The 24,429-nt window shown below is 35.1% G+C and overlaps 1 protein-coding gene across 1 annotated transcript in view; it reads right to left on the bottom strand.

Annotated features, from left to right (window-relative positions):
* LOC129228533 (neural cell adhesion molecule 1-A-like) overlaps positions 1-21,882 on the bottom strand; it is a 73,115-nt gene extending 51,233 nt beyond the window's left edge. The window contains exons 1-2 of the mRNA XM_054863214.1: positions 21,819-21,882; positions 18,570-18,866 (exon numbers count right to left, since the gene is read on the bottom strand). Coding sequence (XP_054719189.1) covers positions 18,570-18,866; positions 21,819-21,882 — 361 coding nt within the window. The remainder of the gene's footprint in view (positions 1-18,569; positions 18,867-21,818) is intronic.
* Between the last annotated feature and the right edge of the window lie 2,547 nt (positions 21,883-24,429).

Below are 24,429 nucleotides of genomic sequence, written 5' to 3'. Positions count from 1 at the left end.
TTGTGGTTTTTTACGAATACCAGCCATTTTAAAGTAATAAGCCCAATATTAAGGAATAAATAAACGAAAAATTAAAGCCAAATGACAGTTAAGGGTCAACACAATGCAAAAATAATAAAAAAATGACATATGATAATTTTAATCATGAATTTATTCGAAAATATTTGAGTGTACGTTGACTTTTGTGGCATGTTATTTCTCTGTCTCTTAGTTTTCTGACCCATTTAAAAAAGGAGATCCGTCAATATTTTGAAGAAACCAATGGTTTGTATTTAGAATGACATAGGAGTGATGTGAAAAAATATTGGACTTCATATTCGAATTCAGTTTCGAGTTACTTTAGTTTTACTAAAAAATTTCAAAGTGTACGAACACTTTTGGGACCCACTGTAGATGCATTATATTTCTTGCTAGTATTTATTATGATATTTGTTCCTTCATTTTATATTTGTTCGCAATAAGCAAATGATGCACTTTTTGCACTATGGCAACAAAACATTATGTCTTTGAATGTTTGTTTGGGAAATATAATACCGGTATCCAGGTATCACGTTAAAAATACCGTATATTTGGTCCAGTATTACAATCCCTAGCAGTCATTGAATGAGGTTTTCTTCCTTACATGTTTGCATTAAGATCTTTTATAGTACATTGAATGTTCTTTTTAAACATATAACCAAGACGGTGGTTCAAAAAAACTTTTTCAGCTAGAGTCCAAGACACTCCCTATTCTTTTACACTTACTAACAGTATTATGCAGTAAAAGTTTTGGCTCCTTATTCAAATTTTAAGAGGGTGCTCAATGACCCCTTAATTTAACATTAGCCTTAGCATAGAATATGCCACAAATTTAGAAACATTTAATTTCCCCAGCTGTTTTTTTTGTAACTAATAATTTTTTTGCAATGTATAATATATATATATATATATATATATATATATATATATATATATATATATATATATATATATATATATATATATATATATATATATATATATATATATATATATAACTAATGTATTATAATATGTAGCATTGTTTTTTCAGTTCAATGTGTTTTATTAACCCCCCTCCCCATACGTATTAAGTTTGGGGGACGGGATTTGAGCCATCACTACCTACAAGAAGGCCTCATCAGTGGTTATCTTAAATGAGCGATGACGTATTAGGAACCGGTCGACTCAAAAATACTTTTTTGGCTGCTTGGCGTTCTCAGCACTAGCCAACGCGATAGCAAGTTTCAAATTAAAATTTGAATTCTTTGCCATTTTTTTCCACTAATGCTACTGACAGCAGAGTTGCACTCTGGATTTAGTAAAACTCATTTTTATAGTTAAGTTAATTATGCAAAGATAAAATCATTTTTGTACTACTCCACTGTAATGAAGCAAAATTCTTGCAATGGAAGAAATATTTACAGAATTTTAACATTTTAGATATTTTTTTACATTTTTCATTTAAAAAAAATCTGATCACTAATTTTTTTGGCATCATTTCAATAATTTTAATAAAATGCAGCTACTAACTTTACAAACATTTGTAACAATAAAGCTAAAAATTTGCTTTAATTGATTTTGAAAGATGAAACTTAAGTCGCCAAGAAAATAAAACAAGAAGAAAATATTTCACTCACAATTGACATTTGTTTTAATATTGCTTTCTGTTTTGCATGATATTCATTTGATTTCTTTGTGTTGCAGATAGTGACGCATGATTTACATAATTCCCATGTATATTTCATATTTATTTTCATATTTAGAACGTATTTCATATTTAATTATACATATTTTAGGATACTTAATTATGATAGCCATTGCTTTAAGTAAGTACAAAAGCTTCTAAGATAGTGGATGGGAAAATGTCGTTCTTGTTTATATATGAGTCTATGATTTTTGGAATTTAAATTTCTCATTTATGTTTACTTCGTTATAATATTGATAATTATATATAAGACATTATTTTTTGAATCTAGTAAGACTGCTTAAAAATCATACGGATATGATACAGTGTATTAAAAAATTTGGTTACTGTAATCTTGCTTTTCCTACGTTCTTTCTTATAATTTGCTCAATTTAAAGAAAAAAAAAGCCGTAATTTTAAAAATAAACTTTTGATTTTTCCTTTGATCAATGTTAATATATTTGGTGAGCTACTGTTCTCAAAATAAGAGCTTCAGCATTTTAAGAGACATAAATTAAAGCGATTTTCATCGGGAAATTTCCTCTGAGTCAGCCTTTTTCGATTACGTAATGAAACCAATGATAGGGCCTTCTACGTAGGAGGTGGCGGTTGAGTACCCTCTTTCAGTTAAAACAGGAAGCTAAAATTCTTCCAGTATATTACTATCCAAAAGTCTAAAAATATTGGGGGATGTCCCTTTATCTAGGATAAATGTTTTTTTTTTTTTTTAACATGCATTTTAAACCACCCTGATCGCCAAGCTTATTACTCTGCTTTAGCAATATAATTAGAAATTGATGTCAACTTCAATAATTTTTCAAACCAATTGTAAAACAATCTTTTTGTGAAATGACGTATTTATAGAATTATCTAAAGGTTGAAGTTTTTTTTAAACGAGCTGATGTGTGCCTCACATGACTTCCTTTTACTCCAGTTTAATGTCATTTTCCCATTATTGATAATTTTAATGTGATTCAATAGCTTACTCTCTAAATATCAGCAACAGTGGCTAAATTAAGACTGGATTTTAAAAAAAAAATCGTCAAATTTGTCGCCAAGTTTGCGACAAAACTTGGCGACCAAAAGACTGGCGATATATCGCCAAGTGTCTGCCAAATTGTAACACCACTTGAGTTTACATCGAAATTAACCATGATTTCCCCCCAAAAAGGGGCAAAAGAACCCTTTTGAAAAACCCGAATGCAACCAAAAGGAGAGGTGCACAACTAGACCCTACTAGGAGTCTACGTAACAAATTTCAACTTTCTGGGTCAAACCTTACTTGAGTTATGCGACGTACATACGCACATACGAACATACATACATCCGTACATACAGACGTCACGAGAAAGCTCGTAACTAACTCGGGAACCGTCAAAAAGGTTATTTTGCGTGTCTATACGTTCTTAGTTGAAAAAAACATTCATTGGGGGGGGGGGTGAGCAAAATGGAAATTAATGTGAAAATTTTTTCGCGAATACAATACTTTTTTTTTTGTGAAAGGAAGTAAAAAGGGAAAAAAAGGGGGGGGGGGCGGTAATTTAAATGATAGGCATTTAGTTATTATTTACCATTATTATCTGTAAATATGCTACTAACATGCCATGATAATTGATTTTTACAGGGTTTTTTTTTTTTTTTTTGCATATATTAGTAAGTATAAGTGGAACTCTGTCGATATTATATATTTTCTCTTTTTTCTTTTGCTAACAAAATTAGACAAAAAATTTTCTGCCTGAAATTTTCTTCATGACCTGCGTTCATGGGAGGGAACTCAATTACGTCAAAATACGTGACGTTTTTTTTCCAATACGGAAAGTATTACATAGAAACTGCAGCTTTCGTTTTTAGCATTACTTACATCAAGTACCAGATATTCGTGACTCATTATTAACTGATTTTTTAAAAGGGGAATTTGAAACAATTTGCAGTAGAAAGCCAATTTAACTATTATCTTATTCATACGTAAATGTAGTCTAACGATATTCATTTGTATAACTCTTTCGATTTACAACGTATGTCGTCAACTGTGCATGAAGTGAGATTATATTTCATACATAATGTTTGAGTTGTGTGTTTTAATTGTACAATTAACATCATGTGACATAAATACACCTTTAATCTAGCAGTAACTATTAATGCAGGAACTAATTTGCACTCAATAACGAATGTCAAATGGTTGATCTACTACATTGTGTAATTAATATCTACTAGCAGAAAACTGCTGCGCAGTTCCTTTCATTGAGTCAATTTTCAACGGCATGCGATAAATGTTAATCCTGATAAACAAGTAAAAAATTACAACGACAACAATGTCAGTAAAATTTACTTCAAATGCCACTGATTATACCAGTCACCAAAATTTTCAGCCACAGGAAGCATGTTTCACTTATATAAGATTTTGCAATGCATTTAACTTTATGTAAAAAACCTTTTGAAAATTGTAGCACGGCAGGAGTTTAAGTCATTTAGGTTACTTCGAATCAAGTAACTTTAACGTAACTTTAACTTAACAAGATTTAAGTAACTTTTTTATAAAACAAGATGCATAGTAAGAAAAGAAGATATGTTTAAATGCAAATACTTCTCCTGAAATTAAAATCTACGCAGTCCAGTTTATTTTACAGACGTCTTTAAAAAAACGCTCAATGACACGAAACTACTTTAAACTGTATTACGCAGCTCTCATCATAACCACTTCATGCGTACCGAATATTGCAAATTGTTTAAATAATATGGCTCCTCGTTCCTTGTTACTTTAAGTTGTAATAACGAGTAGTGTCCAGAGGAATTTCTTTAAGTATCAAAGATATAAATGCATTCTTAGTCTATTTCGAAATCTTATTCAATCTATTTTTGAGGATTGATATCTTATGTTAATACTCTCAAAACCAATAAGTAATGAAAGAGGTATAGAGCAAAATATTCATAAAGCTGTTATTGAAGTAATAACTTTTTATGGGAGGGTAAACCGATTTGTGACATAACGCGCGTTACGGTGCAACTCTCGTCTGGCATTCCCTTCGTTTGCGCATACGACAGAAGCGCGCATGGTCGGGGAAATTTTGTTTCTTTATGAAACTAACAGAAGATGAATGAGCGTCGCAACATAACGCAATCTCCTAATGAAAGGTGAATTTAATAGTACAATATAATACCAATAACATTGTAAACAATATATATTCAAAACAGCATTTAATCTTTAAAATTTATTTTCAAAACAAAAATATTTTTGCGATTAGATATATTCTAAAAATCTCTCGCTTCATTTAGGGTTTTGACCTGTGATAAGGTGTACATATTTTAAACGAACTTCATTCCCGCAGACTCCGCAACGCGGGGTTTGAGACGCCCGAGAAAACAAAAATAATAAATAAACATTTAATTTGTTCATCACAGAGTAAAATCTAAAATGTTTCGTATTTTTTTTAGTTTGAGTATTTTTTCTGATAATCGAAATATTTAGAAACGACGCGTCATTTAATCTATTGTTTTTGCGCCGAAATCAAAACTTATGTTTAAAAGTAGTCTGAATGGTGATCAAAAAATAAAATTATTTTTTATTTATAGCAACTTTGAAGTCGCTATAGGATTACATGTTAATAACGCTACAAACTTTAATACCGCTACACAAAACGATATAGGTGAAATGTGTATAGTGGAATGTCTCAATGAAGCAAAGCAACAAATTATTATTGCCAACATATATATGTCTCCAAACAGAAGTATTTCAAGTATTTTTCAATTTATTCATAAACAGCTTTTAAATTATACACAAGAAGGTTCTGCTTTTGTTCATGAAGATTATTATACAATTCCTTTAATTTTAACCGGAGATTTTGATTTTAATTTTGCTTCTGATCGTTCTAAAAATTTAGTATTGTTTCTACAATCCAAATTACAAATAAAAATGTTTAATAAGCCAGAAGAAGCCACTACAAGTCACGGAGCTGTACTTGATGCACTCTTTGCAAGATTTTTAGATAACATACAATTCAAAAATTTCGTTGCTTATTATAGCTACCATAAGCCAATTGTTACTTTCATAGGGTTAATAATGATAATAATTTAATCCTATGAAAGTTATCACTTCTGCCGAGCGTCCCGTGCCACACATTTATTTATTTATTTTTTTGAACTAAAGCTAAAGTCCGTTGGGGTAGAGTGAAACATGGGATGAATGGAAACAATGTATACTACATACTTGTGGTATTTTTTTAAATTAATGTGTTGGTGAATGGACACTAAAAAGTTTTTCAGAGTTCTGCAAGTTTCCAAGCAGTTATGTAGTCCTTATCATTGTTTGAAGATTACACTGTGAAGAAAGTTGTTTTTTCAAGTTTAGTCGTCTTACAAATTCCTTTCCAACAGGTAAACTAATGCAAAGTGACTGATTTCAAATAGTTTTACTTGTTATGTGGAAAAAAAACATGTCTCAATTCATCCAGAAGAAAAAGAAAGATCTGAACGTGAAACACCGGAAATTCTTTTACCCTAACTAATCCTTCTTTGAAATGAATTAAATTATTTAAGTTATTTGACGGAACAGTGAAATCCCGATACAATGAATACCAATATTGTAAAACATGCGTTTCAGCGAATTAAGTTTTAATTCTCTATTTGTATCTAATACATCGCTTGAATCACATTAGGGGTCATTCATTAATTACGAAAGGATGATTTTTGCACTTTCTAACCCCCCTCCCCCCATGAAAGGGTATGTAAAATTTTTCACTCCCCCCATCTTGTGTAAGATTCCACAGTTCTTTTTTTTTTTTCAAAATAATAAAATAACGAATATTACATCACTGGGATCGGTATTAAATTCGCTATTATTATATATTTTTTAAAAACCTTTTTGTGTAAAAAGATATTAACTAAAAGGAATCTAGATTGAAGGTTTTTTCGAAAAATATTTTTTGTACAGGATGCTATACTAATTAAAAATAAGACTTGCCACACACAGCGCGAATTATTTTTTTTATATTATACACCATTCAATCTTTGAAAAACAATTAAAAAACTGCTCGTCCTAATACGATTTTTACCTTCCAGAAGCAAATGAAACATGATCTTCGCCAAACCACTTGACCGCGCGATTTGTAATATAAAATGTTTACTTGGAAACTGTTACGTAAGAATGGATCTGCCCCCCCCCCCAAGTAAGGGTAAGTAGTTATTTTCCCAACCTCTCCCCTTCAGGATCCTTACGTAATTAATGCGTGGCCCATTACAACGAAACAACAACTCTTATTACAATACTTGTATTTTCTTGAAGCTCATTACAACGAGATTTTATGGTATTTAGCAATGATTGTGATTCCTTGAAAAATATTCATAAAAACTATTCTCAACACTTCAAATGCATAAGCCTTGTTTCAAAAATTCATGTTCCATTTAGTAAACAAACATGCTGGTCTATGCACGTCGTGGACGATTTAGAATACCTAAATAACACTCATAAATATTTAAACCTATCTTATCCTTTATCTTATTCCACTGCTTTAGCAGTACTTTTTACTTCCAGGAGAGATAAATAAAACCATTGCAACAACAAATATATAAATAAATTGAAAAGCGAAAGATAATACCGCATATATGATTTAAAACCCTCTTGAAAGAAACAGCCAGCATATTAAATTATCTTTTATTCCAAAATTCTCTCGTAAAGTCTAATTTAATCGAGTGTTTTATCTGGGTTTTTGATGTTTTTTTCTATTTTACTGCTTTTTTTAGAGAGAGAGAGAGAGATGGAGAGGGAGTTCAATATACTTTTAGATGTTTTTACTTCTCAATTGCTTCGAAGTATTTTTATGGAAGTATTGTGGATTTCAAAACAAAAGGAAATCTAATGAAAATAAAATTTGCATTCAAAATGATTTACTTGAATGGAGAAAAAAGAATGATGAATAATGCATCAGTTTAGAAAAAATACTGAAAAGGATATAAGATTATTAAAATATATTCCTGGCCAAACATGAGTGTTAACGCAATATGAAAAGTACAAATTTTACATAAATAAATGCGTCGCAAAAAATATCCTTTGCATTGATTTTTTTGTTTTTAGTTGAATTTAGCCATTTTAATGTTCAACATTACAAAGTTTACTTTTCATGTCTACCTGACCAACTCTCATGCTCACAGCTTCCTGCAGTATGGGCTTCCTGTTATGTGTGAAATGGAATCTAGTGGGAGAGAATCTTACAGCATTTGTAATGTTTGTTCACGATGCATGTCTGCTTAGTCAAGTCTGAGGAAAAGCTTTTAACTCTTTGAAGCAGAATTTGCAATAAAAACATTTTTCAAACTTTTTTTATTGTTTTGTATTAATTTAGATCAAAATAAGTGAAAAATGTGTTTTTTAGAATTTTAATATTTTTTCGTTATGAAATACAGCATGGGACACCGGTGTCCCTTTCTGCGTTAAGGGTAAAGTCTTCTTGGGACGCCCGTGTCCCTTTCTGCGTCAAAGATTTAAATTTTACTGGTCAATGATGTTCCAGTCTTCACCATGGAAGCAAAAAAAAAAAAAAAAAAAAAACATAAAAATTTTACTACCTAAGTTTGAGGACAAAAAGGAACCACCAAACATAAATAATTTCTATACATACCATTTGTTTTTCATGGAATTCCTTGAAACAATTTCTGCTTGTGGTAAGGCAGAAATGCATATTACAAAAAGTGCAAAAAATATTTGTTCGATTCTCAACTTTTTTTTCCGAACAGTTTTTTGCATCTCTTTCTCACCTCTGAAGTATCTGGTAAGTCTCTCTTGTATCTTTCATTGTGTGCACTGAGTTGTTGAGACATGCAATGGCGGTTTGAATATGAATGTAAGTTGTGTTTCTGGCTCGAAAAATCCCCTATTAATGCGAGTGCAATTTTTCGCCAAAAGGTGATACTCTTCTCTTTTGTTGAGGGATTCAACTTTTGAAAAATAACGTAAGCGTTATTCACCGCTATGTCCAATATGTCATGAAATGGGTGCAAATAGTACTTATACCTGGAGCCTCTATCGATTCCATATGAAACTTTCTTTTGGTCCATAATCTCCACACCACCCATGAAATTGTTATAGTCATTTATAACTGCTGGGCATGTTATACTTTTTTTTCCACTTTTCCTTTTTCTCTGCTCTTGACTGTCACAATTTCATCGGATCTTATCATCGTACTAAGGAGCAGGACAGACCTATTATCCATCCATTTTACGACGTATATTCCTTCGGCTTGCCTGCAGTCGATTTCGCCTCGATTCATTTCTCTGTCTTTTTTCAAATCTATCGGTAAATCTTTTCGATCACACCGAATGGTACCGCAATCAAATACTTTCTTCTTTTTGAGAACCTTTAGCAGCTCAAAACTCGTAAAAAAATTGTCAAAGAACAATTTGGCACAAGTGCCTTTCAACTTTTCAGATAGCTGAAGAACAACAGATGCACCAAGCCCATTGTGGCATCTTCAGTCCTGTGCCCTTTTTGATGCGGCGCGTCCATTGTGCGACGGGGATGCCCGACCGTACTCTGTGGAACTGACGGACAGCTATTCTTCTTCTACGCCTTTGTGCCTTTGTTGGAATACTGCTTCTAAATAAAGGACTAGACTGTCTGGCACCACTTCGGACAGTTTTAAAACCAGGTGTGACGAGTTTGCCTGACAGCCCTGGACGGTGTCCGACTTTGTCGTTGCCGAAAAACCGCAGACGGGGAGGTGTGCTCCATGTTAATGAGGCGCCGGTCGACCAACGAATCCGGGCCCTGGTTTCTTCTACAAAAACAACGTAGCAGTGTTCGTCACCAAGTTTCCACCAATGAGATATTTTAAGGGGGCTTAGTGGACAAGCCCCGTTTCTTCGAAAAAGACCTCGATCCACACTTTTGAAAAAGCAGATTGCTCTAGGACTTGAGAGAAACAGGTGCCCTTAGGCAATTCTCCGGTTTCGTTGGAAACCGTGATTTTTTTTTCGTGACCACCACTGAGGCAACTGTGTTTGCCTGAATTTGTAACCCCATCAATGTAACGATTTCTATTTTTTTTTCTGTAAATAAATTTTTTTTTCGTTAATTTTAAAAAGGGGTTTAGTCCTTCCTTGTTCGTGGTGTGATTTGATTTAATGAAAAGATTGGAATTGTTAATCTTTACATCTGTGACTCACGACGTCACAGCTTATTTGGTGGCAGCGGGTGCGATTATGTTTCAGAAAAATTGAAACAGACCCATGTTACCTTTGGTCTTTCTATTTTTATGCAATTTTGAAAGATAATTCTTTTTAAAACTTTAAGTACTTTTTACATAAAGTAGTCCTAGAGCTGATCGAAACCTATAAGATTTTGTGTGTGCCATTCCCCCAAATTGGATTTGGATTACTCTGATGTTAAAGACGGACGCAGAAAAGGGTGAGTCCGGTCTTTGTTTCTTGGTTACCGATGAGGCAGCTTTAGTGGGTTTGTTTTGAGAGAATTTAAGCGGAGTAAAATTGTTGGTAAAAATTTTCAATGTTTTTGAAAAATAGAATTGGACTAAAGGTTTCTTGTGAGAATTAAATTCTGAGTTAGACTGCAAAAGAATTGTTTTGCAGATCTTTGCTATTTCAGTTTGGAAAGGAAAGTCATATAAATTAATGATTTATTTTGATGATATAGATTTCAGGTTAATTAAATCTAGTGAAATAGAGCTGTAGAATGATATTTATGTGCATGCTGTTATTGTGAATTGTTGGATTTTGCATGTAATAATTAGGGTTTTGCATAAAAATAAAAGGGGAACGCTCTAAAAATCTATTTGTGCAAAATGGGTTCTTTTCTTTTTGAAATCGAAAAAGATAATCTGAGAAAGATAGCCTCGGAGTTTGGCGTGGAAACGTCTGACTCAGATACACGTCGGTACATAGTTAAAGCGATTGTAGGGGCTACAGATTATGATGAAGAATTTGCAAAATCGACTTGGAGACTTTTGAAAGAAGAGATAGAAAGGGAGAGAGAGCGGGAAAGAGAAAACCTAGAAAGGGAGAGAGAGCGGGAAAGAGAAAAACTAGAGAGAGAATGTCGGGAAAGAGACAAAGAAAGACAATTTGAACTAGATAAACTGAAACTAACTACCGCAGCAGAAACGGTTAGCTTGAGTTCAAATGGGTCAGCGAGTACAGATACTTCTAGGAGATCAAATTTAAAGCATCTGGTTCCAAAATTTGACCCGAAGCAATTAGATGTCTCGTTATTTTTTGAAATTTTTGAGAGACAGGCTAAGAAAGAGGAGATAGAGGAAGAGAGGTGGGTTTCCCAGCTTATTCCTTTGTTGCCCCCGGAAGTAGCAGAGCTAATTGTGAAGGAACCCCTTGAGAAAAGCGACGATTTTCCTCACATGAAGCGCCTGTTAATGAAGAGGTTCAAACTAAATTCTGTGGAATTGCGGATTAGGTTTGAAGAACATAATCGGAAGTTTGGTTCCTCCTGGGCAGATCTCACCTTCGAATTAAGAAGCTATCTAGACAATTGGCTAGAAACCGCGGAGGTAAATACATTCGAGGAGTTAAAGGAGTTATTGCTCACGGAGCAGTTAAAAAAGAGAACCCCTGCTGAGGTGAGGGAACACTTTTTGGACTTCTGGGAAGAATTCCGTAAGGCGTCAGACCTCGCTGAAAGGTTAGATCACTACGAGAGCCTTCGGCGTACTTTCAAAAAATCGGAGGGAAAACAAAACGACCCCAAAACGCACAAAAAAGAAAAATGGGTGAAAGGAGGAAATGATCCGGCAAAAACTAGCAATACTAAATCGGAAAGTGCTAATAAGAAAGAGCCCCCCAAATGGGAAAAAAACAGTAATTTCGAAAAAAGAAAGGAAATTATTTGTTATTTTTGTTCACAAAAGGGACATATAAAACCAAATTGCCCTGAATTTAAGAGAGCGCAAGGGGAACAAATCAATCATATTGGAGACACGAAAGAACTAAGCGAGTGTTTTGCCCCTTATATAAGTACTGGGAAAATAAATGGGGAGGTTCGGAAAATCCTTCGGGACAGCGGGGCCTCCATCGATGTCTGCCCCCGCAGTTGGATCAAAACAGAAGATTTTACGGGAGAATATGTTTACGTGAAGCAACCTTTAGATGAAGAGTGTAAATGCTTGCCTTTGGCAAAAATATACATAGAGACCGACGAAGGTTGTGTGTATTCTAAAGCAGCGATAAAAAACACGGATAGCGACGCGAGATTCTATCTTTTGGGAAATAGGACAGCGGAATTATTTTCTCGGTCAAAATCAAAACCAGAGGCCTTAAATGCAGTCGAAACGAGGGGAAGTTTACGTCGAAAACAGGGAGGAACGGAAGTGAATTCCACAACACAGGAAACTTTGAACGCAAACGTTTTTCCCCCTCCCGGAGGGGAAGAGTTGGACACTTGCTCACTACCCCCCATAGAGCCTTTTGAGGGATTAGCGTTAGCTGAAATAGATTCCAAATCATTCGAGAAAGAGCAGAAATTGTGTTCTGTTCTAAAACCCTTGTGGGAAGAGGTTTCGAAAGGGGAGGGAAAGGATTTTAAATGCATGAAAGGAAAACTGGTCCGTCTGAGTAGATCTAAGCTGGGAGAAGAAAGGGTGCAGCTCTTTATACCCTCGAGATTGACAGAAAAGATTATGAAATTTTGTCATGATGGCGCGTCAGGCCATTTGGGTGCTACAAAGATGAAGGATAAAGTGTTGCGTCATTTTTTTTGGCCGAATTGTTATGCTGAAATTGAGTCGTATGTGAGGGCGTGTGATGCTTGTCAACGCGTAGGAAAGAAAGGTGATCGAAAGAAAGCGCCTTTAAAAATCGTGCCTATCATTTCAGAACCGTTTGCAGTCATAAATATAGATGCTGTGGGAGTTTTGCCCTTATCAAAAAATGGGAACAAATATCTAATAACGTCCATCTGTATGGCCTCAAAATATCCTGACGCTATACCTGTGGCCGATATTAAGTCCCCGAATGTAATTGATGCCTTGTTAAAAACGTTCTCCAGGACTGGGTTCCCTCGGGAAGTGCAAAGCGATCTAGGGCGCTCCTTCACCAGTTTATTAACGACAGAATTCTTTGACAGGTTTGGAATAAAGGTTAGACACAGTTCTATTTGTCACCCGTCATCAAATCCGGTTGAAAGGATGCATTCTTCCATCAAACGTATATTAAAAGCATTATGCGTGGAATCGGGAGAAGACTGGGAAAAAAATTTACCTTTGGCTTTATTTGCCCTCCGTTCAGTAAATCATGAGAGTACAGGATTTAGCCCAGCCGAGCTCGTTCATGGGAAAAATTTGAGGACTCCGCAAACTTTGCTCTATGAGAATTGGATGGTGCCAGAAGAATCTGACCCAAATGTAGTAGAGTACATTCTAAATTTGACCAACCGTTTGAAAAGATGTCAGGATTTGGCGGTAGAAAAGATGAGTGAAATGCAGGTACGAAGAAAGGCTTGGTATGACAAGAATGCTGTGAATAGGCAATTTAAGGTGGGCGATCAGGTATTAGTACTGGCGACAAATAAAGCGAATAAAATGGCAGTAAACTGGATAGGTCCAGGAGTAGTTACGAGCAAAATATCGGAAACTAACTATGTTGTCGACGTCCCTGAGAGAAGGGACAAAGGCACCATTTATCATGTGAATTTACTAAAACCATATCATAAGCGCCCCGAGCGAGTAAATTTAATAATGGAGGAGGAAGTAGAAGATGTGGAACAAGAGGCGGAAATCCCTTATCCCTTGCCAGACCCTACCCATTTTGATCTCCAAGAGATGCTTCGGGCGAGCAATTTAGAGAAGCGAGCAACCGAAGAACAAATAGACCAACTAGGAAGAGTGCTTCAGAAACATAGAAGGGTGTTTTCATCGGAACCTGGGAGTACTAAATTGGTCACTATGGACATTGAGCTGACCAGCGCCGACCCCGTGAGATCGCGAGCTTATAGAATGTCTCCGCGGCAAACGGAAATATTGCGCGAGGAAATAAAAAGACTTCTAGATCTGGGAATTGTGGAAATCGGGCAGTCAGATTATACCAGTCCCCTAATTTTGGTGGAGGTACCTGGGAAAGATCCCCGACCTTGTGTTGACTATCGAAAATTGAACAAGATTACTCGCACAGAATTTTTCCCATTACCAAATATTGAGGAGGTGGTTGAGCGCGTGAGTGCTGCTCCATACATCACACTAATGGATTTGACCAAGGGGTATTTTCAAATTCCGCTGACAGAAAGGGCAAGTAGGTACGCTGCTTTTGTCACTCCTTTTGGTACATACCGGCCGAAAAAAATGATGTTCGGGCTTTTGAATGGACCATTTTATTTTGTCAAGCTTTTATCTCAAGTGTTGGACGGTCTAGAGTATTACACAGCAGTGTACATTGATGACATAGCCATCTATTCACCGACGTGGGAGCAGCATATGACGGATATAAGCACGGTGTTGGAAAGGTTAGGCAGGGCTGAGCTAACGGTTAAGCCATCTAAGTGTCGGTTCGCGAAAGATTGGATAAAATTTTTGGGTCACGACGTGGGTTCGGGGAAAAGATCTCCTAGCGAAGCGAAGGTGAAAGCCGTGCAAGATTTTCCCACCCCCACTAACAAAACACAGGTGCGATCGTTCCTCGGACTGGTAGGATATTACAGCAGGTATATCCCTAACTACTCCAAGATAGCAGCCCCCCTAACGAGTGCGTTGAAAGGGCGGATTAGGAAAGAAAAGGTAGTTTGGACAGAGGAATGTGAGGAGGCGTTCCAAATTCTAAAGGGAAGTTTGTTGAAAAGCCCCGTTCTGTTTGCACCTGATTTCTCTAAAGAATTCGTCCTTCAAACTGACGCAAGTGACAATGGGATGGGGATAGTTTTAGCTCAGATCTCTGACGGGGAAGAACACCCTGTTGTTTACCTCAGTAAAAAGTTTTCTAGAGCCGAAAAAAACTATAGCGTTGTTGAAAAAGAGTTAGCCGCTGTAATTTTTGAATTGAAAAAACTTGATCACTATTTAAATGGCCAAAAATTTAAAATCCAAACCGATCATAACCCCTCACTTTTCTGAGGGAAAGGATGGGAACTAATGCTAGGCTTACTCGTTGGGCATTGTGTTTGCAGCAGTACAATTTTGAAATCGAGCATAAGCCGGGAAAATTAAACGGAAACGCGGACGGCCTTAGTAGACGGGACCCATAACAATCCCCGAGGCTATTTGTAAATAATCGCGGTAATTAACAGACTATGTGGGTTTTTAATTGCCATACATCGCTTCTTTTTTTTTTTTTTGAAATTGGTATTTTTATCGTTTTTTTTTATTTTTTTTATTTTTTGGTCGTCGAATAAAATTGAAATTTATTTTGGGTTAAATTTTTTGTTTTGTGGGTAACATATGTGAAAACTTTTAGATCACCTAATTTTTTCTGTAAGCTACTGAAATTTTAAAGTTTTGGACGTCAGAAAAATCGATAAGGAATATGATGCACTTACAAACTGGATTAAGTGACGCAGGTTATGCTTGTAAAATTTTGTCTTTGACGAACTTAATTTGAAAGAGTTGGCAGACTTGAAAACCTAAGGTTGGTTCACGCGTCGGATGTCTGTACTCTTTAATTGGGTTTGTTTTTTCGAATTTGTAGCTGCCTTTTCTGGAGTCGAGTTCTCTGACCAATGGACACCCGCGTCTTCCTAAATTTAATGTGGTTGCACATGCAAATTTTTCTCTCAAGGGGGGAGGAGCTGTGGCATCTTCAGTCCTGTGCCCTTTTTGATGCGGCGCGTCCATTGTGCGACGGGGATGCCCGACCGTACTCTGTGGAACTGACGGACAGCTATTCTTCTTCTACGCCTTTGTGCCTTTGTTGGAATACTGCTTCTAAATAAAGGACTAGACTGTCTGGCACCACTTCGGACAGTTTTAAAACCAGGTGTGACGAGTTTGCCTGACAGCCCTGGACGGTGTCCGACTTTGTCGTTGCCGAAAAACCGCAGACGGGGAGGTGTGCTCCATGTTAATGAGGCGCCGGTCGACCAACGAATCCGGGCCCTGGTTTCTTCTACAAAAACAACGTAGCAGTGTTCGTCACCAAGTTTCCACCAATGGGATATTTTAAGGGGGCTTAGTGGACAAGCCCCGTTTCTTCGAAAAAGACCTCGATCCACACTTTTGAAAAAGCAGATTGCTCTAGGACTTGAGAGAAACAGGTGCCCTTAGGCATTTCTCCGGTTTCGTTGGAAACCGTGATTTTTTTTTCGTGACCACCACTGAGGCAACTGTGTTTGCCTGAATTTGTAACCCCATCAATGTAACGATTTCTATTTTTTTTTCTGTAAATAAATTTTTTTTTCGTTAATTTTAAAAAGGGGTTTAGTCCTTCCTTGTTCGTGGTGTGATTTGATTTAATGAAAAGATTGGAATTGTTAATCTTTACATCTGTGACTCACGACGTCACACCATATTCAGCTTCTTTTTTCTTTCCAGTGTACATATCAAACTCGTACAAATATCCGTTCTTTGATCCACACCGAGACCACATTTCGAATCCCCATCGAATTGGCTTATTTTTTACATATTGGCGCATAATATTATGGCCTCTAAATTTGATCATATGTTCGTCAATAGACATACATTCCTCCGGCTCAACTGCCTCCTGAAAAGCTTTATTTAAATGCTCTATCAACGGGCGAATTTTAAATGCTCTGTCACGATTTTCGTCATCTATATTGGGAGTATTCTTGTCATTATCATTAAAATGCAAAAACCTTCTTATTTCAGTAAATCTTTCGTAAGTCATTGTTCTTGCAATCAGTGAAACTCTCAAATCTTCGTCAGTGGACCAATAATCTCTTAAATTAGGAAGGATGTGATACCTCATAACGTAACATATTCCTAGATATGCATATATCTCCTGGGATGAGGTTTCAAATAGTTCACCCTTCTGTTGAGCATACAGATTTGTTTGGGGGACAATTATTTCTTCAACTAAAGATTTTAAGTTAGAAACTGTGAGAAATGTATCTGCTTCTGATGAGTGTTCAGTCAGAGACAGTAATTTTACTTTGCCCCATTCTATTTCGATGTCAGGTTTCGGTAAAAAAACGGGATCTATTTCTTTTGACCAAACAACCTTCTTTTCTTCTTCCTTCACTCTCTTGTAGCTTCTGTTTTATTTTTTTCCTCTCTTGCAACTTGGTTTTTGAAACTTAGCTTTCCTTTTCCTCTTTGATGCTCTTTCCACATATTTTTCCGTCTCTGGCACTACCTCCACTTCTTCATTTTCAGTAGTATTTTTCACTTTTGCACCATCAATAATGACAAGAGTTTTTTCATGACCACCATTACCTAAATTAACGATATCACTTTCCAAAAACTCGGTATCTTCATCATCTAAATCACCACATTCACTGCCACTGCTTTCCGCAAACAATATTGCATTAATTTGCTCTTGTGTTAGTTCAAAATGCCTTGAACGACGTTATTTACTGCATGCCATTTTAGCTGTTTACAGAAAAATCGCTGAACACAGAATGCTGATCAACCTACGTGCAAATGCTCAAATTGCAAATACTAAAGTCAAATGTGACCTTCAAATCCTTTATCAGGAGCCATTGTAACAGAAAGAGACTATTCTTGCCTATTGTATCCCTGAATAGAAAGAATGAACACTATCTCCCAAACTATTACACACATGCTTGCTCGCAGGGCGGTCTGGCAGCTTATCGCAGATAGGGACGCATGTGTCCCTTGGGAAGTCTGGCCTCATGGCTTAGTTCTAAACAATAATTTTTTGAAATCACACTCTTTTTCAGTTACTTAGATCTACATGAAACAGTAATTCATTCTTGAAATTTCTTTAGATTAAGAAATGAATTATTGACAAATTTTTAAATGTGAGTGAAAAAAAAAAATTCATACTACTTTTTTTGAATTTTTTATTCAAGTACAAAAAAAATTCCGATTACTTCACAAACTTTTAAGAGCAATAATTAGACTGTTTTTTATTATTAAAAAATATAAAATTATATTTTTACGTATAAATAGAGCGTAAGAAAAATTATGTATAAAAGGGACACCGGTGTCCCATCTGCGTCAAAGGTTTAAAGCTTACATGCGCAAAATGTTTATTGCTTCGCTTTACAAAGGTTTGTGGGAAATTTATATAGTGCAGCGAGTGTATAAACTCATGTACTAATAAAGAAAATGCATTAAAATAAAGCTTCTTTAGATTAAAGTGTAACTATTTCTTATTACTTTGATCCTTATCTCAGAAAGCACTTTAATGAACTTATACGTGTGGGGCTTGTTGTGATAATGAGCGCACATACATACGTACATACAGACGTCACGAGAAAATTCGTTGTAATTAACTCGGGAATCGTCATTATGGATATTTCGCGTGTCTATACGTTCTTAGGCACTTATCCACGTGTGCTCAAGTCGAGAAAAAAAAAAAAAAAAAACTCAATATTCATTCGGGGGTGAGTAAAATTGAAATTAAGGGAGATTTTTGAGTGATTTTTTTTTTTTTTGCGAACACAATACTTCCTTTTTTGTAAAAGGAAGTAAAAATTAAAAAGTTTCAAGTACACAAAATCTACAAATTTACACTTACTTAAGTTAAGCCTCGAAATCAGTTTGTTAACTTCTTTAGCAAAGATTAATTATTTTTCATTGTTTTTGTAACAATCTTCAAGCGAAATTCGCAGTTACAATATAATTTTAACAGAGAACTTGACTGAGAAAAAGTTTTTCCTAAAAAACTGTACTGTTTTTGTTTTAAGCTTTCCTTTTTATTACTATTGTTTATTTATGGTTCTGGTAAATTCATCTATCCTCCCCTCCCCCCAAAACAAAAAAACATTAACAGTCACACACAGAGATATTGCGTAGTTACCTACAGTGAACCTCAAGTTTCCATCCATATTCAATGGCACTTCCGGATATCAGGGGATTTTCTGCTCTACAGGACAGGTGCTTGCCGTTGTCATCACTAGATGGCGTCATGGTGATGATGCTAGTGGTGACGTTGCCATCAACAGAAATATTGTCTTTCAACGCTTTCAGTTTCGACGTTCCTTTCCACCAAGTTATAATAGCGGGAGGTCTGGATCCCGTCGCTCGACACACCAGCTCAACTGTTTTATGTGCAGAGAGTGGTTGTCGATCTCCTTCTATCATAACGTCCAAAGGTCGAACTGGAAAAAATGGATTTTTATAAAAATTTTAACAAATTACACTTTATAGTTCTATACCATCAAAATTCAATAGATCACGATCACAAAGTAACCAGTAGAATGCTGCCGTGTGCAGGTAAAGGACAGTTACTGCCAAATTTTCTTTCTTTTTTTTGCATTTTTGTCTTATATTGTACATTGTACGTTTTCTTTATTGTACAAGTTCGATTATTTAATTCCCTCTGGAAAAAAGGCGCGAAAAAAATGTCTAACTCCAACATTTACCTATCGTTAGTTTGGAATCCAAAACGCGTTTCTTCAAGTATCTCGAAAACTCATTCTTGCAGATACTGCCGTTTACCTGCACACGGCAGAATAGTTCAACAGCGTTCAGATACACAGGATGGTCTTCAATGATTAAAATTATTTATTGTACTAACATGATCAGGTTTATGGGGCTACACCCCCTATGCATCCTTTGAAAATTCATCATATTTCGATGTGCGCGTTTAGGGGGTCTAAAATAAGCATCAAGTAAGAATACGAATAATAATTGTTCTGTAGTTTTATTTATTTTCCCATGTTTTCCGATGTTGTTTGGAAAATAATGCAATATTTTGCAATTTCATTTGTAATTTTCTCCTCGGATACGATTTTAATATGAGGTGTAACCCTCGGAGAGAAAAAGATTAGGCAACAGTTAATTGAAGGAATGCACAGAGTAAAGAAAACTTCAAAAAATATTCAGAAGAGAGAAAAAAAAACGAGCTGTATGTGCATCACATGACTTCCTTTTACTCCAATTTAATGTCATTTCCCCATTACTGGCAATTTTAATGTGATTCAATACTTTACTCTCTAAATATCACCAACAATGGCCAAATTAAAACAGATTTTTTAAAAAAAATCGCCAAATTTGTCGCCAAGTTGGAGACTTGGCGAGCAAAAAACTGGCAATCGATCGCCAAGTGTCCGCCATATTGTAACACCACTTGAGTTTACATCGAAATTAACAATGATTTGCTCCCAAAAAGAGGCAAAAGACCCCTTTAGAAACACCCGAATGCAACCAAAAGGGGAGGTACACAGCTAGACCTAACTAGGAGTCTACGTACCAAATTTCAACTTTCTAGGAGTTAACGTTCTTGAGTTATGCCACATACATACGCGCATACGCACATACGTACACTGTGAAAAAATTCTGAGACGTTACTGACTATTTCCGTGTAACGTTTCGGGATTTCAACGGTTTTTACCCACTTCCTGGAAATATCAAGTATCATTGTCAAAAAGTTTCCTGAATTGCTACAAGCTGTCCGAATGTAGACTTTTTTCTGTTGTAAAAAATATTTTTAGCTCCCAGTTTAAAGAATCACTGAGAGTATTTATAAGGTGTACCGGCTTCTGTGCGAATACGGCTCGTCTATACTGACTAAACTCCCAAAGCGAGCTAATAAGTATGGACTGTTTTTGGAACTGTCTTGATAAATCGGGAAGGATCCAAGCTTTTATATTATTCCTACTTGAGATTACTCTAAAGTTCTAATGGCACGACTGGCTTTAAACGGAAAGATTCTGGATTTTTCAGGAAAGTTACTGAGTTTTAACGGAAAACGTTCCTGGGTTTTGCAAGGCATGTTACTGCCATAGATTGGGCACATCAGGTGCCTATTATTTTCCAGGAACGTTTCTGAATCGTATTTACAGTGTACATCCGCTTATACGCATATACGTACATACAGACGTCACGAGAGAATTCGTTGTAATTAACTTGCGAATCGTCAAAACTGATATTTCGCTAGTCTATATGTTCCTAGGCACTTATCCACGTGTGGTCGAGTCTAAAAAAAAAAAAAAAACTCAACATTCATTAGGGGGTGAGTAAAATGAAAATTAAGGTCGCTCTTTGAGTAAAAATTTTTTCGCGAATACAATACTTCCTTTTTTGTAAAAGAAAGTAAAAAGGTGGATTTCTCTGCGGTACATAAGCCTCTTAGAAAGAGACAGTTACTATAACATTATCAAACATTAGTGCCCATGAGTTGTATAAAGCGCAGAACGTACGTTTATTAAGAAACGCATTATAGTACACACAATATCACAAATATATCAAACCCCTAAAGCATTTAGCAGCACAAGTAAGATGCGTTGAGTAGCATGTTCATTAAGGAATACATTATTCAGACAAAGCACCAAACGTAATCTCATTTGTACCTCAAATCGTGACAAATGTGCAAAGAATACACATAACGATCACACAACTAAAAATAGTCGGCACTAGAAACATCTAACAGGAAACATTAACACGTTTCATCATATATCATTTTCCACCAGCATATGAGCTTGGCGTCCTCCGCATCAGCTAATGTCCGTCGTAGATCTCACGTGCTGACCACTGAAAACATAATTTATTCATTCCACTGAATGCACATTTTGACGTAAGGAAAATGGACGCAACATCATGATTGCGGTTTGGTCAGAAATGGGACACTATTGCCAGTTTAATACATCTGTTTTAGAGATTTTAAATATTTGATGTATTTTATGAACTACAAAAGGATCAGCAAGTTTAATATCATTAAATAAAAAAAAATGTAAAGGCTAAACTGCCGCCTGCTAAGCACAAAAGTCGTATCTACATTTTCACTGTAAAAACGATTCAGAAACATTCCTGGAAAATACTGGGCAGCTGATGTGCTCAATTTCTGCCAGTAACGTATCTTGCAAGAACAAGGAACTTTTTCCGCAAAAATTCAATAACCTTCCTTGAATTATCCTCGAAGCCTCCTGAAAAATTCAGAAATCTTCCCGTGAAGAGCCAGTCGCGTCTCTGGAACTTTAGAGTTAACTTAAGTGGGAATATTGTAATAGCTTGGCACCTTCCTAATGTATCAAGAAGGTTCCAAAAGCAGTATTGCAAACATGGCCAAAGCTAAGCGGGAATTACCAGCAAGTATCAATAATTTTACTCGCCTGCAATTGTTGCAAAGCTTCTAGTCTTATTTTCTCCCTTTAGGAGCTTGATCACTATGGACATACCGCAATCGTAGCGAAGCCGATACATTTTATAAATACGCTCAGTTAATCTTTAAACTGGGTGCTTAAAATATTTTTACAACAGTGAGAGGGCTGCATTCGTGTGACTTGTAGCAATTCAGGAAACTTTTGAATACTTGATTTTTCCAGGAAGTGTATGAAAATCGTTAACATCCCGAAACGTTACACGGAAATACTCAGTAGCATTTCGAAATTTTTTTACAGTGTTGTATCAAAATAGAGTAACGGTCACCAGGTGATTTTTTATAACATATTTTACTTACATGTAATGTTTTATGATCATCTGCTAATGGGAAGCAAAAAAAAAAAAAATCTTAAAAAGTATATTCTGAATCAAATGTATGGCGACCTAAAACTTAAAAAAAAAAAAACTTTCTCATTTTGAGCTCTGTTGCAGATCAATTTTGCACTTAGAATAGCATAATTCGACCACTTAGTCTTTTCAAAAGGTTCTTTCTTGTCTGGATAACATTTGGAATATCATTTCATTTTTGTTCCTTTCTTAAATCGTTAGTGTTGTCTTATAGTTTAGAGAAAAATAATGCTAATAGTAGCAATTGAATGTTTCTACTGATTTTTTATTTCAAAGATGCTTCTTTTTTACAGGAAATGAGCGGAGTCCCGTGTAATTCAGGAACGTTACCTGAATCAATAAATTGAATTTAGCTTTTGATGTACATTGACTTTCATTATTGTTTTTTCATTCTGTAAGAAAACGCCGTAATGTCACAGGTTATGTTCAGGTAAAGTTCCTGAATTTTACGGGTTTTCACTCGTCTTTTAAAAACGAAATATCTTAACAAAAAAAGAATAAAAATAATTATTAAATAAAAATAAAAAACCCGATTGCGTAAAAACCTGAAAAACTAAAATGAAAAGAAAAAAGGTCAGTACTTTAGCATGTTATTAAGTACTACTGAATAACTACACCATTGAAATAGTTTTACAATCGAAACACACATAAAAGTAATTATAAATTCCAAAGCAGAATAGAATAATCAACAGTCGGGGCCCATTCAAAATTTACGAGGTTCCTTGATTGGTCAAAAAAGGAATTGGCTCCCTTGACACACAATTTTTCTACTTTACTCTCTCTTTCATATTTTAAAACTCTTATTGCTTTTGTTGGTACATAATGGTAGAAACACTCCTAAACTATTGCATAGTTATCCATAAATAAGAAACGATAATTATTAAATATATTTAAAATGAATTAGGAACCTTATTTCAAAGTGATCCAGCTGTTTAGCGCCACTTTGAGCCTCGTTATAAATGAGAAGCAAAACAAATTATTTTAATAAAAAAGTAGCACATTTATAGTGCAACAAAATGAAATTTTTGAATATTTCAAAACATTTCCTTTCTAATTTACAATGACACATGATTTTTTTATCATTTATATTTCCGTGGGAAGGTAAAGCGCAGTATATGCAGAAATGAGTTTTTGATGTGTTTGAAAAAACGTGTTTTGGATTCCATACTAACAACATTGATTTTTTTTTGTATGTTTTGTTTTCAGCTAAAACCAAACACGCAAGGTTGTTTCAAGGTTGTTTCACGCAAGGTAAAGCTGAAGTACAACAGATGGCAAATTTAAAAAACAAAATGCAGTTACTGCTCTTTATATTCCCACGTCAGTATAATATTGTATAGAACAATCAAACGTAGAAAGAGCAGTTTCAACAACTTCAAAAAAAAAAAAAAATAAAATAAAAAAAAAAATAAATAAATAAATAAATAAATAAATAAATAAAAAAAAAACCTCCCAAATAGTAACTTTGGAAAAATTGAATAATTTAATGAGCTGCGCATAATGTTGCCTCAATATGTAATTTATATTTTTTAAAATGAAAAGTAGAGCAGCTTATTCGTATTTTTACCGGGCGAGCTTAGCACTAGACTTCGTAGTTTTTTAAGTCAAACATACCAACAAAAAAAAAAAAAAAAAAAAAAATGAAGTGGACGTAATAAACCTTCACATTAGCTTTAGAGATACATTAATAGTCTGTCGAAGAAAATGTAGAAATAAAACTAACGCAAAGTATAATAACTTCTACTACTCTGGCTCTTTTTAACTCGTTAAGAAATATCGTTTCAAAATAAAATGCACATTTCTGAATAATTTTGCATTAATTTCACGGATGATATACTTCCACAAAGACGCATTTAATGTCGTTTCCTGATCAAAAGAATTTATCTCCTTCAAAAATATTCCTTTGTGGTAAGGAGAAAGTGGAGTTCCCAAACAGTTTTCCAAAACCTAGTTTTGGACTTACGAAAGCCGCTGATATTTTTGTTCGTTTTTCAAAAGAAGAATATAAAAAAATAAATCTGGAAAAATCGCAATCCATACTATTCTTCATAAATATTCCTGTCTATTCAGCAGATCCTCTGGAAATATTTCTCTAAAATAAAAATTCTGATCACATAAAGTCCATGTTTGCGTCAGGATCACGGCTAGTCAAAAATTTCTCTTTCCCTTTACTTTATTTTCGCATTAGTCGGAGAAGCCATGCTTGAATGTATT

Source organism: Uloborus diversus, chromosome 8, assembly GCF_026930045.1.
Source record: "Uloborus diversus isolate 005 chromosome 8, Udiv.v.3.1, whole genome shotgun sequence".
Taxonomy (NCBI): Eukaryota; Metazoa; Arthropoda; class Arachnida; order Araneae; family Uloboridae; genus Uloborus; species Uloborus diversus.
Note: the sequence above shows the minus strand (reverse complement) of the source record. Positions and strands in the feature narration are given on the sequence as shown.